Source organism: Staurois parvus, unplaced genomic scaffold (genome assembly GCF_062004578.1).
Source record: "Staurois parvus isolate SC_StPar_1 unplaced genomic scaffold, SC_StPar_1.0 ptg000186l, whole genome shotgun sequence".
NCBI classification, from domain to species: Eukaryota; Metazoa; Chordata; class Amphibia; order Anura; family Ranidae; genus Staurois; species Staurois parvus.
Genome location: NW_028317982.1, coordinates 2234677 through 2253439, shown reverse-complemented (window position 1 = coordinate 2253439; position 18763 = coordinate 2234677). Strand labels below are relative to the sequence as shown.

The 18763-nt window shown below is 42.5% G+C and overlaps 1 protein-coding gene across 1 annotated transcript in view; it reads right to left on the bottom strand.

Annotated features, from left to right (window-relative positions):
* The window catches only part of STX18 (syntaxin 18), a 264025-nt gene that overhangs the window by 93706 nt on the left and 151556 nt on the right, over nt 1–18763 (bottom strand). Inside the window, exons 4-6 of the mRNA XM_089677399.1 lie at nt 16422–16499; nt 16258–16324; nt 1159–1277 (exon numbers count right to left, since the gene is read on the bottom strand). Of these exons, the coding sequence (XP_089533525.1) occupies nt 1159–1277; nt 16258–16324; nt 16422–16499 (264 nt within the window). The remainder of the gene's footprint in view (nt 1–1158; nt 1278–16257; nt 16325–16421; nt 16500–18763) is intronic.

The window sequence follows — 18763 nt, the reverse complement described above, 5'->3', positions numbered from 1 at the left end:
TGAGTGTTGCCATCAATAAATATGGTTTACCTAGTGTTGTAAAGCTTGCCATACCTTATGTAGAATTTCATTCACATTTTTTTGTTTTAAGAAAGTTTGTTCGATTTTCTTGTTGTTCATGAGGTAAAAATCAACATTTTTTTTCCACCAAAGAGACAAAAAAATTCAAAGGAGCAGGATGGGAATGAATTTCTAGCACTGGTTTTTGTTCAGAATGGTAAAAATGTTAAAGGCAGATTCAATTTGAAGTACTTAAAACTACATTCATTAAGTCATCAAATGTACTGAGAATTTTCATACCATTTTTAAAATCTTGCTAGTATATAGGCAGCTTTACACAGAGATCTTTGTTCAGCCATGTGCTTTAGCCCCCCCACTAGACTTCACAAATATCAAGGATGTTCGTGCTTGTGTATGTAAACCCAATCACTAAATTAACATCTTAATATACTTTTAAGTCTTTCAATCTTTTTAAATCTACAACTTTCATTAAAATAATACCCGATGACCCTGACATAAGGGTCATTGTCTTCCTGTTATAGGGTGACAACACTTATCTGTCCTTGAACACTAATTGTTGTTCTACACTTGTTTAGTGGAAACTACACATGGCCTTGGCAATGCACATTGCACGGGTATGATTCACGCTAGCAGCAGTTGATGGAGAATGTACATAAACAGAAAGTGGTTGCAAAGAGGCACCAGGAGAATCAATGTACGTATGCTTGTTCTGGGTCAGGGAACCTTCACTGGGTACTGAAGTCAAGATTGGGACAAATACAGTGCTTGCAATGACAGCTATACTAATTCTACTTTTCCCAGTTGTTAAATTCACGGTTTGTAAGCAAGACAACCTACACCTCGGCACTGACATTGCCATGCATTTAAAAGTAAGTTGTATAAGCTATAAGTGTTTTCCAGGAGGACCTTATCGCTGCTCTGAAAGTGCACTCTGAAAGCATTTTTCTGTGTGAATTTCTGAACAAAGTACTGATTCATGGGTTGGTGGCATAGAACGGCACCTACCAAACCGAACAGAGGTTCTGATCCATCTTTATTTTATGCAAAACCTAAAGCAAACATTTTTGGTCATGAAAAATGCAATACAAGTGAATGGAAAATTTCATCTATAGGGGAATGCTTAGTCATTTACTCCACCTGTATTATCTTCTCCGGCTTGTTTGCCTTCCTCCTTCCCTTCTGTATTCCCAGAGGTGGTTGTCTCTGTTGTGTGCTGTGCCTTCACTTTATGGATCTGTTCTGGTTCCAGCCTTGACCTACAGACAAAATACAGAACACACCTCAATCATAGGAACAAGTGAAATTCTTATTTCAGGTCAGTCTTCTTCAACTTGGGTTCCTCAGCACCCTGGGGTGCCAAGGCATCCTGGCTGAGAAAGGGTATAGATCAAGCTTTGTTCCAATGTACAGTTCAGAACTCTGCCATTACCAGCCCTATATAGATAGACCCGCAGAGCTTCAAATTCTACATCTGCACACTGGGAGCTCGATCAGGAGAACAAGCAGAGCAGTGGAAGAGACGTCTTCCTGAGCCCTGATATCTCTGCCTCCTCCTACATTGCAGCAGTGCAAACAAACCATTCACCTGACAATGGGTGCGCAGGTACAGCTTGCATGTGGAAACAAGGCTATGTGTGTGTATTTGTGATTTTATGCGTGTGCGTATGTATGTTTACATGCATGTATGTATATATGTACGTCTGTACATTTTTAATCCTGATCCCTAATTCTATAGATCAGAACTGATTTTCTAAGCTAGCAGGACTGTTTTAGGACCAGTTCACAATAGTGGCAAGGAGTGCCGCTTCTCTGAAAAGTGATCCATACCCAGACCGCTTTTCAGAGGCATTTGTCAGACAGTAAGGAAGCAATATGTCACCTCACCGCCTGTTTTAATCCCCTAAATGCCATCCCCATTGTGCTCCAACTGTATGCAATGTATTTGATTGCAGGGCAGTTGCAGCACAGTTCCATTCACCTAAATGGGTCATGCTCAGCAGGCAGCACCAGACGGGGGTGTGACATGTGTACAACCTCAGCCTCTGCCTGAGCAGCTAAAGAGGGAGCAGTTGGGGGCTGGATAAAAATGTGGCTCAACCTTGTGGTTTTACCATTCTCCAACCTCACATGTGAGCCTTTAGACTGGGGTACCTCGATACTGATACTAATTTCATAGGGCGCCTTGACTGAAAAAAGGTTTAAAAACACTGTTGATCCCTCCTGAAATTAAAGTGAGGTTTTTTTTAAATAAAAAACATGTTACACTTACCTGCTCTGTGGAATAGTTTTGCACAGAGCAGCCCCCATCCTCCTCTTCTTGGGTCCCCCACCGGCTTTCCTGGCCCCTTCCCCCTGCCCAATGGCCCCATAGCAATCCTTTTGGTATGGGAGCACTTGTGCGTGCTCTCTTACGAGCAGGCTCTGTGTGTCCATAAGCCAATGGCTTGCACTGCTGCCTCTCTGTCCAATGAGGAGAGAGCCGAGAGAGCTGCTGCTCTTGCGCACATCACTGGATCAAGATTGGACTCGAAACAACTTGGTAAAAAAACCACTTTACAACCACTTTAAAGCCAACCACCAGTAAAATATCTAAATACATAGATGAAATACATGATAGTTGTTTTACTTGTCAAAAGACATTTCTTTTGAGACTGAAAATAGTTTTATAGGGCACCTTGACTGAAAAAAGGTTGAAAAACACTTTCCAGGGAAAGGAGATGCAGCAGAATGGTGAGCTCATCTATCTGTTACTCTGCTGTCTCCTCCTATCAGCATACTCCTTGCACTGCAGCACAACTAACTGGATCCCCGTACTACCCTTCCAGCAACCAGTCTGAGCTCCGCTATACAAGGACTGCAAGAGGCAGATACCCAGTTAAATTCAGGTACTCATACTGCTGACATTGAAGAATGTATTCATTAATAAAGGGTGGAATTAGTTTGTGTCTTATATCTGCCCAGAGTTCAGCTTAAGGCTCCATGCACGCTATCATTTTTTTTAAGTTAAAAAAACTCTGAGAATAGAGTTTTTAGTAGCGTTTTAGAAGCGTTTAGCATTTTTTTCTGCTGAAAACAACTCCCAAAAATTCTACAAAAACTATTTTTTTTCTGCTCCTAAATGCTGATGCTTGAAAAACGCTACTAGCCTAAAATAGAGTGCATGGAATCATAGAGCACCACTATTTAGCCTCTAGGAACAGACAATTGGATTTTTTCTACATACTTGCCAGTACAATCCATTTCTGAGAGCAGCCCTTCTCAACCAGGGTGCCTTCAGGCTTTTTCAAGGGTGCCTTTCTTAAAAACTGCCGTTGTATACAAGCCAGCAGGTGGATCAAGCCTGTCTTTTAATTACACAAAGCCATAGGTTTTCATTGCATACTTTTACAACCTGCCGCCATCCTAACAACCAATTACATCATTAGTTGATAAGGAGGATGCCGGGTGCCTGCACAGCAATTATTGTTGGCCCTCCCCTGCTCCTCTTAGCAGCAGTGGGGTTACATTAGCTGAGTGAGGGACAGAAACTAAGGGAGAAACACTGGAATACTTGTCAGTACCAGTTTGCAAAGTGATATTTGCTTTGGAAGAATAAATCATCTCTTACGTTGGATGTCCTAAGCATGTAGATGTTGCTGCATTATGTAAAACTATTAGAATAGCTTTTTCACATTTTAGAATGGGGTGCCTTGGGATTGTGCAGAAGGTTAAAGGGTGCCTCGAGATTGTCCATAATTTTAATGGTGCCTCGACTGAAAAAAGGTTGAGAAACGCTGCCTTAGAGTACATCACGACACACAGAGCAGGCCATAATAATGACTATGTAGGCTATATGCCACCTATAGGTGAATGGATACTGGCCACCCTATCAAACAGGAAGTCCTCCCCTATACAACCCCTCCTATACAGGAAGTATTCAGCTTTTTAGCAAGCAATGGAAATCCAGAAAGAGGGGAATGACCTTTGTGTCCTGTGATGTACTCCAAGAAATGGATGGTATGTAGGAAGAATCCAATTTTCTTTCTCGTACATCACGGGACACAGAGGACATTCTATGACTATGTGGGATGTCCCAAAGCAATAACCTTGAGGGGTGAGTGACATCACAATAACCACCACCAACATCCCAAACGGAGCTATTCAGCTGTACGTAAAACACTGCGGCCAAAGGCAGAATCCTCCGTGGCTCTGACATCCACCTGGTAAAACCTTGTGAATTAAGAACCGAAGACCATGTAGAAAACCTGAGCAACTGATGCCTGGTGGCGGATAGTCCAAGATGCCCCCACACTCCTGGTAGAGTATGATTTCACCCGAAAAGGTGTAACTTTGCTCTTCAAACCATAAGCTTGAATGATTATCTGACGAATCCACTTAGAAATAGTTGATCTGGATGCTGCTTGTCCTCTCCTGGGACCTTCCAGCAAAATTAAACTAGGAATCAGTCTTTCTAATCTGCGCAGTCATTCTCAAAAAGATCCTTATTGCCGATTGAGGTCTAGGAAAGAATGAAGGCAGAGCAATGAATGAAGGCAGAAACCACTTTTGGCAAAAAGGACAGATGAGGCCATAACACCACCTTATCCTGATGTAAAACCAAAAATTGTTCCCTACAAGAAAGAGCTGCCAACTCCAATGCCCTTCTTGCAGAGGTGATTGCCACAAAAAAAAAAAAACAACCTTTAGAGTTAGAAGAACTAACAAAATCTCCCTGATAGGTTCAAATGGTGGTTTCTGTAAAACTGCCAACACCAAGTTAAATTCCCAAGGACACAGGGGTTGTCTGATAGGAGGAACAGTACACATCACTCACATAAAAAGAGCAAACCAAAGAGTGAGAAGTAATCAGTCTTTCGAAGAAAACAGTCAAGGCTGAAACCTGACCCTTAATAGTACCAACAGCCAACTTCTTTTCTACTCCTGATTGGAGAAAAGAGAAAATTCTCCCAATCAAATATTTCTGGGGTTGCTAATTTTGACCATCACACCAAGAAATAATGCCTTCTAAATTCTATAATAAATGTTCTTGGAAAACAGCTTCCTAACGTTCAACATTGTGTGGATAACTGAATCTGACACTCCCCTATCTTTCAAGATTTGGGTCTATTCCGTCAAATTCAGCAACCGTAAAGCTGGGTGTAATATAGGTCCCTGAGACAGCAGGTCTGACCGATCTGGCAGAGGCCATGGATTGCCCACTGCTAGCCTGACAATGTCCACGTACCGACATCTCCTGGGCCAGGCTGGTGCCACTAATATCACCGGATTTACCTTGAATCTTGCGTAATAGCCGCAGGAGTAGCTGAAACGGGGGAAAGGCATAGAGTAGGAAAAACTGATCTCATGGTATCACCAATGCATCTACCCCTATCGCAAGAGGGTCCCGCGTCCTGGACACAAACCTGTCCAACTTACTGTTGAACCTGGGCACCAATAGATTTACGATGGGGTACCCCCAATGCTGGCAGATTGCAGAGAGCCATTCCCCTGGCATCAACCAATGACGACTGAGGTAGTCTGCCTGACAATTCTCTATCCCTGGAAAGAATACTGCTGACAGAACTGGAACATGCCCTTCTGCCCAAGCAGAATATGATCTATATATATGTGATTTTGAGCACCCATGCCACCCTGTAGCAGTATTTCTGCTATAGGGAGGTCGGGAAGCAGTTAAAGTTACTTACCTGCCTGCCTGCCCTGTACAGTGAGCCGTGCATGTGCTGCTCACTGTACAAATTCAGCAATACTAAATTTGACTGAACTCCTGTGCATACGCTGAAGTGACGTCATCCCTGCCCTGGCAATGACAGAAGCCGGAGATTTGGACCTGGAAGTTGGCCGCTTGAAGATGTAATCATCCGGGCGGATAGCAGAGGGACGCCGCATTGCTAGAACTGAGGTGAGTATAGTTCCGCTTTAATCATTTGCTGTCCCATCACAATAGATTTACTGTGACAGGGAGGCAGCTGCAGGCTTAAAGTAAATAAATGTTGCAAGCCTGCTTACAGGTTTATCTCCTGATAACCTATGCTACGGTTGGACACAACAGGATTTTGTCTGTAGGTCCTGGCCAATGATTTATGGAGGAGGCCTGCTGATTGGCTGTGTTCAAACACAGCACAGAACTTTGTGTCTACAATCAACCCAGGTCTCTGATAGAAAAAAACAAAACTGCCAAATCTCTTCAGTCAAAGCAGCACATATCACACGCAGTACACTTGTTAGGCACACAGTTAACCCTTTGATAACGCCTTGATGTTAACCCCTTCCCATCTAGTGTTATTAGTACAGTGAACCGTATTAGCACTGATCACTGTATAAGTATCACTATTGATGTCAGTGTTAGTGTACCTCCCAGACAGGGGCGGACTGACAACTCATGGGGCCCCCGGGCAATAGGGGATCATGGGGCCCCTGTGTCCTCTCCCACACTCAAACCACACCCAAAAAAGGTACCAGGGGCATCTCATGGGGCCCCTACTGACCTTGGGCCCTGGGGCAGTGCCGAGTGCTTGAATGGTCAGTCCACCCCTGCTCCCAGACAGCGTCACCTAGTGCAAGATTGCACGTCACACTATAAGTCACTGATCACCGCCATTACCAGTATAGCATCATAACTGCATAAATTGCAGTATATATACCATGAGATGCTTTCACTTTCACACAAACCAATTAATATACACTTATTGAAATTTTTTTTTCTACCAAAGACATGTAGCAGAATACATTTTGGCATAAATTTGTGAAGAAATTGGATTTTGTTTATGACAGGAATTAGAAATATTTTTTTCTCAAAAATTTCAGTTCTTTTTTCGTTTTGTATAATTAAAAGTAAAAAACTCAGCGGTGATCAAATACCACCAAAAGAAAGCTCTATTTGTGTGAAAAAAAGTGATAAAACTTTCATTTGCATACAGTGTTGCATGACTGCGCAATTGCCAGTTAAAGTAGCGCAGTGGTGGTGGTCAATTGGTAACTTTTGAGATGTCAAGCTTTGGAGGTGGGTAACGCAGCAAACCGATGCCGATAGGCCCAAGAAAACAACAGAGAACGGAGGACTGCCTGCAACTCAAAGAGGCAACTGAAGGACCTCACACTTGAAGCTGCCATCAGATGAGTCCTAAATATCCACCTGGTAGAACTCAGAGAATGCGTGAACAAAAGGTCAGGTTGCAGTCTTGCTAATATAGAAAATGGTTGCTTGATGTCGAAAAGCAAAAGAAAAGTCTCACATATGTAGTATAGTGTGCCTAGAGAGGAAGTGGTGGAACATGATCCTTCAGATCAGATAAACTTGAATTATAATCTGTCTGTGCCACGTAGAGATGGTGGAATGTGAAGCCGCTGCAGCCCCATGGGGTTCATCTGGTATGACCAAAAGGGAATTGGCCTTTCTGAAAAAAGCAGTGGCCGAGAGATAGACTTGCACAGCCCAAATCACATCCAAACAACAACGGGGAACTTTCCTTTAGGTGAACTGGAGCCAGAAAAAAGGGAAGGAAGAACATGACTAAAGGCAAAAAGTCAAGTAAGAAATCCTAGGTCTCAACACCACCTTACCCCTATATAAAAATCAAATCAAATAGGATTATTTGCAGGATAAGGCCACCAGGTCAAAACAATCGACTTGCAGAGGTGATGACTTTAAAAACATTTTAAAAGTGAGAGTAGAGAAATTAATTTCTAATATGGGTTTAAACAACAGTTATGAGTCCTGAACTTGGGAAGAGACGTTCAAGGCAGCATACCTAGATATCAAAGCAAACATGGGCTCAAGTGTTAAAAACAGCCTTGTAAACAGTCCTGTTGGCACAGATAAATAGAAAATAACAGAGGATGAAAAAACCTTTTTAGGAAAAAATGCTGCTCTATGCTTCCTTTGGTGTTACCCACACCTGATGGCCTAGACAATGGTAATGTAATCTCTGCTGAAGGATTGGGCTTTGATCACACATGTGGCTAGGGGATGGTAAAACCAGGCAGCTGAGCCATGGTTTTATCGCTCCCCAACTGCATACCTGAATATGGGCATGCACCTGCTCAAGGCTGCACACATTCTGTAGAAAAAAAAGGCACGTTGTATTCAGGAGATGTTAGCACAGCTGAACAAAACTAATGCAAGTCTATGGGGCCACACTGGAGTTGGAAACTCCCAAGACTCCCACCACGTCAAGTCATCAATTATGCCTTTGAAGACAGTGACCAAGAAGCAGGATGGCAAATAGGCCCTTGGGACAGAATAGCCTTATGATCTGGCAGTGCTCAAAGAGCAACGGCAAGAAATCTTATCAGGTTGGGGTACCACATCTGCTTTGGCCAGACAGGAGCAATGAGGATCACTAAAATGCCCTCCATTTTGATCCTGTGGAGCAGTCAGGAGGAGGTTTAAGGTGAGAAAATGCATCAATCAGGGTGTACTAATCTCACAGAGCCACCAGAACTTCCATTGCTTCTGCTAGAGGGTCCCTGTACCAGAATATAAACCTGTCCGATTGCTGTTGAACTTGGAGGCCAGGAAGGCCACATATTTAGCATCCTCCCCTTGTGACATGGGTCCTGAAACACCTCTGGATGTAGAACCAATCCCCCAGGTCCAGGGACTGTCAGCTGGGGAAACATGTCTGCCAACAGTCTACACCTGGAACGTGAAGTTCTGCCCATGACAGGATCTGCTCTACCTCTCTTGCAGTAGCATAATTTTTGGGTGGTTAATGTAAGCCACTGTCATAGCAGCTGACCACATCCAAATCAGATGAGAGGGTGGTCCAATGCTGCAGACAGCCAAATCACCTGAGGACCTAAGATGCTTAGCTGGCAACTAGAATTCTGAGATGATCAAGTCTCCTGCAGTGCCAAGCAGCCCAGCCTGAGAGGCTACTTGTGAGAATCTTCCAAAAAACAAGAAGGACAGACTTACCTGACTCAAGAGCTAGATTCCTGAGCCACCAAGTCAGGAACAAATGAATTCATCTGTTTAAAGAGTGGACCTATTTGTCCCAAGTCTACAGAATGTTGCGTTGTAAATACCTGGAGTAAAACTAGGTAAAAGGGATGGTCTCAGAGGAGACTATGCTGGACTTTCAAGCAAAAGCAGAGAGTTGGGCGGATTCAGGACTGGAGAGTTCGAACTCTGACCTGAGATGTGTCCAAGACTAGACACAGATACTCCAAGCAATGAGTCAGCTTTAGCATTGGTTTCTAAAGTTTCAAGATCCACTTGATCAAGTTTGGACAGCGAGAAACGTGTTGCCCAACATAGCCTGTGCTGGCTGTTCCCTCAACACAACAGATGGTTGTACATGTATTCCACAATGGGCATGTCAAGCAGAAGAGCTAATACTGGGGCCAGCACATTGGTGAATACCTAAAGCACAGATGAGGGGCCAAAGGGCAAGGCCATGAACAGGTATTGTAGGGGCCCACAGCAAAGCGTAGACATCCCTAATGCCCTGTAAAGATGGGGACATGTAGGTAAGTATCTTTGATGTCCAAAGAAGCCAGAAGTCTCCCTGGTGAATGACAGATTTGATGGATTGCATTCAGAATTTTTGGTCTCATATTCAGACAATCAGAGCCTTGAGATCCAAAATGGGTCTTAGGAACAATGACCCGATTGGAGTAAATCCCATGAAACCATTCTGCTACAGGGTGGACTGGGGAAATGACAACTTGACCCAGAAGGCATGAAAGGGCTTAATGGGGATCTTCTAATCTGTGTGGTGACACAGACACAGACGGATGGAGGTGAGAAACTGAGGAGGGACAGGGAGTTTTTTCTTTTTCATCCATCCAGGAACACAAGAAGTCTTTAACCTTTGGATTATACTTCCACCTACAGGAGGATTGGACGCTGCCAACCAAAACAAAAACTGTAGGGCAGCCCAGGACTCCTACCAGCATGCCTTAATTATTTTCTACTGCAGAGGATGAACATCTTTTTTTTTCAGCTTCTGTATGAAAGACTAACATTTTTCCTAGCACTTGTTTACCCTTTCTGTTTCTTCCACAATTAAGACTCTTCTCTACATTACTGCACAAATATTTCTTCAATGACAGCTTTCTGGCACAGTCATCCTTAGCCTTGCTTTTGGAGTACCAAATTCGGAACCCACTATAGATTGGACATTGTGTGGACAGCCAGGAAGTGACCTTTGGGCATCTGGTTCCATTTGAGGTGCTATTTATTTCCAGTAAAAATCAGCTGTTGAGTGCTTTCCAGGTAACAATAGCATTTCCTCAGTTCCCAATCTCAGACTCAATAAGTAGTGCAATCAGGCCAAGCACAGGAGCTAACTCATTTACATAGGTCACTGGGTGCCACTGTTCCCCCATTTTCTGCCAGTTTGGCCGTGGAAGAGGTCAAAGCTGTGGAACTGAGTGCTGATGTCATCTGTTGGGTGCGATGTCACATGCTTGCACTCCCTGTTCTCTTTCCCACCCTTCGAGGAAGAGTCTTATTGAGTCTGTTCCTTTGCACCTATTATTACAATTATTTCTCCATGGAAATTGGAAGCACCCTGATTTGTTATCCGCTTCCTCCAAGTTTTGTGAGGATTTTATGCAGAAGTGGTCCATTCCCACTGTGGACTGGTCTGTCTCGGACCTTAACAAGGAGCTTATTTTTCTGGTATAGAGTATGTTTTCCTTAAAGAACCTTAAAGATAAGCAGCTGAAAGCTCTTTATAGGGCTATATTCTGGCTGGGTTCAGCCCTTCAACCCATCCTTATTGCGACTTCCTTAAAACTGATCTAATCACCGTTGCTGTTGAATTTTTGGTCATTTAACGCTTAGAACAGATGGCCGCAGCATTACATTTCAGCTGTAGTGATTTGTTGGAAGCCTCCTGTCTCATCTCTTGCATGTGCCTTATGTTGGTACATATGCATAGGGCAATATGGCTAAATTTCTGGTCTACAAAAACCTTGTGCAAGAAGTGTTTGATCCGCATCACCTACAAGGGACATTTCTTTGGACTGGCTCTGATATCATCAAGGATGCTACTGTGAGCAAGGGCACCCATCTTTCTCAGTGGAAGAAACCTAAGAAACAGACTTCAAAGTTTCTCTTCAACTCTGACTGTTAAAATCACTTTTAATTTTGGGAAGACTGGGAAAGGGTTTGAACCTCTGTCAACACTTCATATTCAGGTGAAGGGTGTGAGTCATATGAGGAAGAGAAGACAAACCTCTTCTACGGAGATACACACAGCATTTAAAACTAAACAAAGGTTTTTATGCTATGGCAAAATAGAAACAAATGTTCTGGCTAGAGTTTTGGCTTTAACATTAATAAAAAAAGGTATATAAATTAGTCAAAGAAGAAATGTTCAGTTGCTAATGTCTACTGCACAGTCTCCTCTATCTAATAGGCTCATAAATAAACTCAACAACCTTGTATTAATACTAGGACTGGAAACCAGGAAACCACTGGAAGAATATTGAAATCCGTATTAAATTATGCATACTCATATACGCAATGAAGGATACAGACAGGCAGACCTGAGCTATAATCAGGAATGGAAGTATTACGTTAAGAGAAAATACCATGCTCTGGAAATAACAGACTTTCCCATTACAGCGCCAATCACATCATTTCTTCTTGCTACCATCTCAATTATGGAGTATAATAGTTTTTAATTGAAAAGGAACAAAATGCCTCTCAAGCCTTAGTACAAAGAAAATCTATTAATGTGATAAAAGCATTTCTAATTATTGCATTAAGCCTTCTCTAATACCCTATGGGAGGATGGCAAACACATAGAACGCTCCACAGAGATGGCTTTTTGATGTGGAATATGGTCCATTTGTAAAAGTCTTTTTATCTTCCGTTTTAGACGTCCACATCTAGGTAGGCACATTGTTGCTGAGAGACAGTGTACATTTCTGACTGAAATGTTTGATCTCAATCCAACAATTAAACATATTAGAGATACCAGTTATTACTGCAGTGCTATGAGAACACCATCTGTAAATCAGGCCAGCGCAGTAACAGATAACCAGCTTCTGATACCATTCAGGAACTCTGAGCCAGGGAATCTCTTCAAAGGCATTTCAGATTCACCAATCAAGCAAAGCTACAGCACTTGACAGAGCCCTAAACTTGAGGGGCAACGTTCATGGCAAAATACCTAAATATTAAAGTGAACCTGGGTCCAGTGTTAAAAATATCCACGTAAACAGTCTTGTTGGCACAGATAATGAGTAAAAGAGAGGCTGAAAAAACCCTTTCTGGGAAAAAATGCTGCTCTATGCTTCCTTTGGTGCTGACCACATCTGATGGCCTAAACAATGGTCATGTAACCTCTGCTTAAGGATTAGGCTTTGTTCACATGTGTGGTTAGGGCATGGTAAAACCAGGCAGCTGAGCCATGGTTTTACAACCCCCCAACTGCCCGTCTGAACCTGGGCATGCAGCTGCTCAGGGTTGTACACATGCTGCAGCAAAAAATAAATGGCATGCTCTATTCAGTAGGCGTTACCACTACTGAACGTAACTAATGCAGGTATATGGGACCATGTTGCAACCACATGTAACACAATGATTGTGGCGCAGTAGTGCAGCATTTACAAGCTTAAATTAGGTAGTTAGGAGGCTGTCAAATGCTCCCAAAACAGAGATTCAACGTGCATCACTCTTCTGAGAACACTGTACTGTGTGTTAACAAGCCCTTAGCGTTTAAATTTGATTATTCTCCCTTCAATATGGATCACACTGCCAAATGCTTAGGACTTAGACATGTAGCAATTTAATACAGCATTTCAGCCATTTTAATACACTTTATTTATGAAATCCACACAACTGTAAGCAAAGCTTTATATTTAGGTACTTAATATAGTGCAGACTACTTGATTTTCTGTTGTGAAGTCAGAACTGTATATCATAGATGATGTGAAATTCAATATTTTTAGTGGGTGAGGACCAAATCTTTTCAATGATTAAAAATCAAACAAAAATGACACCACCTGATGTTAGTTAAGTTGTAAGATGACTTGCAATTTAAAACCTTGGTATATTAATAAAGGATAATTTCAGGCCTGTCTAATGTGGTCAGTTCAATCAGGACCTTAAATCTAAAGCTGCCCACTGATAGATCGAAATTTAGCAGGTTCAGCAGAGATTGGCCAAATTTCGATCTATATATGGGCAATGTGGTTAAACAAAAGTCAGTCTACTGATTGACAACTGCACAGCCCCCTGCTGGAAAACTTCCGCTCAAACAGTGGCTACAGCACTGATCGGTGTATTCTGACAGCATGGAAGTCTCCCCACTGTCATAATACAATTACACAGCAGGAGCATTCTCCCATCCACCTTGCATGTGTAGATGGGGGAATTGGGTCTGTTGTTTGTTCAACCCGCTGGTTGAATGAAAAAAAAAAACGGACTCATCTATGGCCAGCTTTAGATCTGGGGGGTTGCTTGCTTCTTAAATGAACATTTACTGACTTTGGCAACAAGGTCTCTACACCTGCTACAGTTATTGTAAAGGGACTTCATGACGTTATAACCAGTGCCAGCTATTTTTAAAGGATCATGCAACTGTTACATTTGGTTTAGTTTCTGGCTAAAATTGAGCACTGTTGTTTTCAAACACCTTCCACACCTTACAAACATTTTAACATGGAGAGAATGGAAGTCAAACATATTCACAGTGAATGTAACATGATTAAACAATACATTTTTAATCTTAAAAATATTTTAAAAAAAATGTCATTTTCAGAAAAATTTTATTTTTCCACGTTTTGTGTCATCTCAGCCTACTTAAAGTTGAGATGTTATACTTACCTGCTCTGTGCAGTGATTTTGCATTGAGCAGCCCCCACCCTCCTCTTCCCATACAATGCAGGAAGGTAAAAAACCTGGAACCTTTACAACCACTTTAAGAAAACAATAGGAGTGCTATCCTTGCACGGTTATATAGGAGCCTGCAATGCCTATGAAATGTGTTGGCCTTGGATCTTTTGTTTCTTGGGTAATTTTTACAATAAAACATTGTTGCCCAAATGCCAGGGGCATGACAGGTGACTGATGTGTCACTTCTCCAGGTCTAAGTAACAAAGTCACCAGATATTCTGCTGAGAGCAAGATAAAAACTTGTTTATGGAATGAAGCATGTTTATTACATCTAGTAACCTCATATTAGGAGATAAAAACCTGTTTAACCGCCTCCCGCCCACCATATAGTAAAATGACGGACGCAAGGCAGTTTTCTCATTCTGGGAGGACATCATATGAAGTCCTCCCATTCTAACCGTGCATGCGCGGCGATCGGCAGTGCGCTGTGTTCCTCGGACACAGTGGATCACCGATCCACGGAAAGAGTCAAAGATGTAGGCTCGGTCATGTGATCAGCTGTGTCCAATCACAGCTGATCACATGTAAACAGGGAAACGCCGGTTATCGGCATTTCTCTCCTCACGAGCTGTCACGCTGACAGTTCGTGAGGAGAGGAGAGCCGGTAATCGGCATCCCTCGGAGGGGACATCTACACTGATCATCAGAGAACTGATGATCAGTGTGCCCTCATGATCTGTGTAGCCCAGTAGCACCATCTGTCAGTGTCCATCAGTGCCTCATCCATGCCACCTGCCAGTGCCCATCAGTGCCACATTTCAGTGCCACATATCAGTGGTCATCTGAGCTGCCTTTCAGTGTCACTTTGAATGTGACTCTGTTATCCTCGTGGAACCCTTCTGCTAGCTCCTCCTGTGGTTGGTGTGGCACCGCCCACTATTGGACAGCTTCCAGAAAATTGGTTTATAAAGCAAAGGTCTGGGCGAGACCAGTAGAAGCACCCCTTAGTGGCCAGAGGATGCTCTGACGTTGGGATTTTTGCAAAGGCTATAAGGGCTCATCAACTGGTTGCGCCTACGGCTTCTCTGTGACCCCCAGGGCAGTTTGGGATTTGCTCCTCCCAGCTTCTAACATAGCTTTGGTAATGTATTAATTCGATGCTGTGACGCTGTCAAATGATGTGTCTATTTCATGTTGTAATGCTCGCACTCTTACTGGTGTGTGTTATTATGCAGATTGTGATGACTATAAGATATATCCTCCTATCTATCATGTGATAAAAAAAAGTGGAGATTTTGACAGTGCAAGAATATTGCAGTTGGATTCTGTTATTTCTTGGAGTGCCGGGTCAATGCTATGATGTGCCAGGTCAGGTGTTAATTTGGTAGATGGTCTTTCACATGCGTAGAATATGTAATGGTTTAAATGCTGATTAAAAGGTACCTGCATGACTACATGTCGATTGTGAGCGTGTATATGATTGCACCCAGCATCTCCATTACAGAGCCATAAAGTACGATTGTGTTTTTGGGCAAATATTAGGCAGATTTGAATATCTAAAGCAGTAATCTATTACTACATGGTTAGATTAAGTTTAGATCTTTATAAAAAATATACATTAAGTCCCCTACATACGAACAAGTTCCATTCCAAAAGCACGTTTCTTAAGTCCAATTTGTTTGTAAGTCTAACAGACTTAGCCTAGTTACCCAACACCCAATAAATTACTGTAATAGGTTTATAACACATATCAAACAAATACATAAAAAATATAAAGGTTGAAATAGAGAAAGTACACAGAAGCACAACCACTTGTAGAGGATGCACGCATAAGAATGTACGCCAGAAATGCGAACTAACTCACATGATTGGACATGGAAATGCATGTTCGTGTCTTTGAATGTTTGCAACTTGAAAGTTCTTATGCAGGGGACTAACTGTAGTTCTTTTTTTTTACTAAAAATGACAAGCAGATATAATAAAGCAGAAATCTGTATTATTAGAAATATGGAGGCAGTGATTGCTGACCTCCTGGTTGCCTAGCTGTCAATGGCTTCAATACTGGGTCCATACTGTCAGTCACTGACCTGGAACAAGTCAAGAAAGTCAGAGGATAATCAGAACTCCTAATTCACATACTTGTTCCAGCCCAGTGACTTACAAAATACTGAAGCTACTGCTCCAGCACGACAGCCAAGGAATTACTGATCCCAGAAGGAGAGGTTAGCACGGCCAGCCACCATGCTTAAGTACAGTAGGTTTCCTTTAAACTGTACATATATATTTCTTGATAATACAGTCTATTTAACACAAACCTTCAACTGAGGATTCTGATATGAATTAATGACCACATTAATATGAAAACCATAAGCGCCGCAGCCAGTTTAGACCAAGGCTGTGCTGCTCATTACACTGTACTGCTTCACTGAATGGATACTCACAATCTTTTCTTGTCCACGACACGTTTAACTCTGATGGCTCTCTGCTCTGAGTACAGCTTACACACTCCTACAAAGACAGGAAATATTCCATTAGCAGCAAACTAATAGACAAGACGGCAACTAATATATAATCTACCGCAAGACGGACCTCTGGTAACACCTACTTTTTAAATAGTCTCCAATTAAATCCAGGACGGCATTTCTATGCTCTTTCACTTGAGATGAAACGGTATCCTTACTTGCTACAAATCAGAAAGAAGACTGTAAATATGAAGGATGTTTATAGAGAAATTACTTTGCAAACATTTACCGTGCATATTGTAAACATCAAACAAAACTGATACACTAAATTCAATTATTAAGAAAAACCTACTGAAAATCCTTTTGGGGAGGAAGGAGAAAACACTAGGTGCTGAACTGGTGGCACTACAGCTGGCAATATATGAAAAACTATAGATTCTTCCACCCACACAAACAATGGCTGGAGGAATCCCCTTGGCCATGGTGGTGAGGTTTGAATGGCAGAAAGAGATTCTGTGGACAGGTGTCTTTTATACACATAACGAGTTGTCGTTAGGAGCATCTTCTTAAATTGACAGGACTAATCTGTGTATCACATGAGCACATAGCCAGTCTGTGGGAGCCAGAATAATTGTTGGTTGGTAAAGGATGAAAATACTTATTTTACTCACTGAACTGCAACTCAATTTATAACATTTGTATCGTGTTTTTTTTCTTACTTTTTTTGTTGATAATCTGTCTCTATCAGGGGCGGACTGACAACTCATGGGGCCCCCGGGCAATAGGGGATCATGGGGCCCCTGTGTCCTTGCCCAAATTTAAAGCCTATGAAAAAGGTACCAGGGGCATCTCATGGGGCCCCCTACTGACCCCGGGCCCTCGGGCAGTGCCCGAGTTTCCATATGGTCAGTCCGCCCCTGGTCTCTATCATTTAAAATACACCTATAACAATTATAGACCCTACATTTCTTTTTAAGTAGGCAAACTTACAAAATCTGCAGGGGAATCAAATAATTATTTTCTCCACTGTATACTACAATACAATTGCACAATTATAAATCTTAAAGTGTATTTGTACGCAGACTATGTTCATTAAACTTTAAAGAGGTTGTAAACCCTTACATATACCCAGTGAAGTGACTGCCCTTAGGTAATACACAGAGATGAAAAAAAATCCTCCTACATACGTTGTACCTTTTTATCTGCTTTATTCTCAACAGCTGTTCAAAGTGCTGAATTTTTAAAGCTTGCTTGAGAGTTTAGAAAACAGGGGCGGAGAGCTGAAATTACATTCTGCAGAGCTCAAAGAGAGAGTTCTGAGAACTGATTGGAGGGAAGACACCCCCCGAGGATGTCAATCTGCTGGAGGTTCCTTCCCATCACCATTTTTCTCTTGGTGCCAGGAAAACTGGTCAGAAGTGCGGTTAGTATAGTGGAAAGCGGAAGTCCTCCTCTCCCCTCTCTCCCCACAGTCTTCTTGGACATGTCACAGCTCCCAGATAGAATGCGGTACCATTCACAATGCGCAGTGGGCGACTGGCTGTAAAGCCGCAAGCTTTCACAGCCGGGTGCCCACAATTAAGATGCAGGTGCTAGGGAAAGAACATGGGTGGAGAAAATGTCTCGGGTGAGCACAGCACTGGATCCTGGGAGGGACAGGTGAGTGTTTAAAAGTCAGCAGCTACAGTTTTTGAAGCTGCTAAATTTACATTTGTACAAATATGACCGGAGCTCTTCTTTAATAAGCAGCAAAAGAACTTTAAAACAAGCCATCTCTGACTATTCAGTGTGATGTTTGATATGAAGTTTTTAATTCTCAAAGTTCTGCAAATCTCACAACAAACAAACCCTATGTTGGGTTTCTAACAGCTTGGGTACATGCACAGCAGTTCGTACACAAGATCTTGCTGGCAAAATCTGGCAGCAAGATCCTGCATAACACACCATACTATATGCATGTAACTTTTGAGCAACTTTACTGCTACAGGGCAGAGGGGCTGCGCATTTTCGGGTAGGAGGCGTGTACGCAAGCCACCCTACTCGCGCCGCCATTGGCAGCTATGGATGTCAATCACCAGGTCTAGCTGGAGTTTCCCCGCCGGCACCTGGCGATTGCTGAGTAACACTGACAGGGCAGAGACCTGTGTCTAAACACAGGTCTCTCTCCTGCCAACAAGAACATGCTGCTGTGTACTTCTCTGTGAGAGATACACAGCAGCATGTTTCCCTAGTAAAACTCACACAGCACATTATGTAAAACAGCACACAGTTAACCCTTTGATCGCCCCAGATGTTAGCCCCTTCCTGTCCAGTGTCATTTGTATAGTATCAGTGCTTTTTACTAGCACTGATCACTGTATTAGTGTCATTGGGATGCCAGTGGCAGTTAGTTCCCACCCAGTGTCAGAATGCCCGCCGCAGTGCTGCTATAAGTCACTGATCGCCACCATTACTGGTATAAAAAAAAATTCCAGTATATACACAC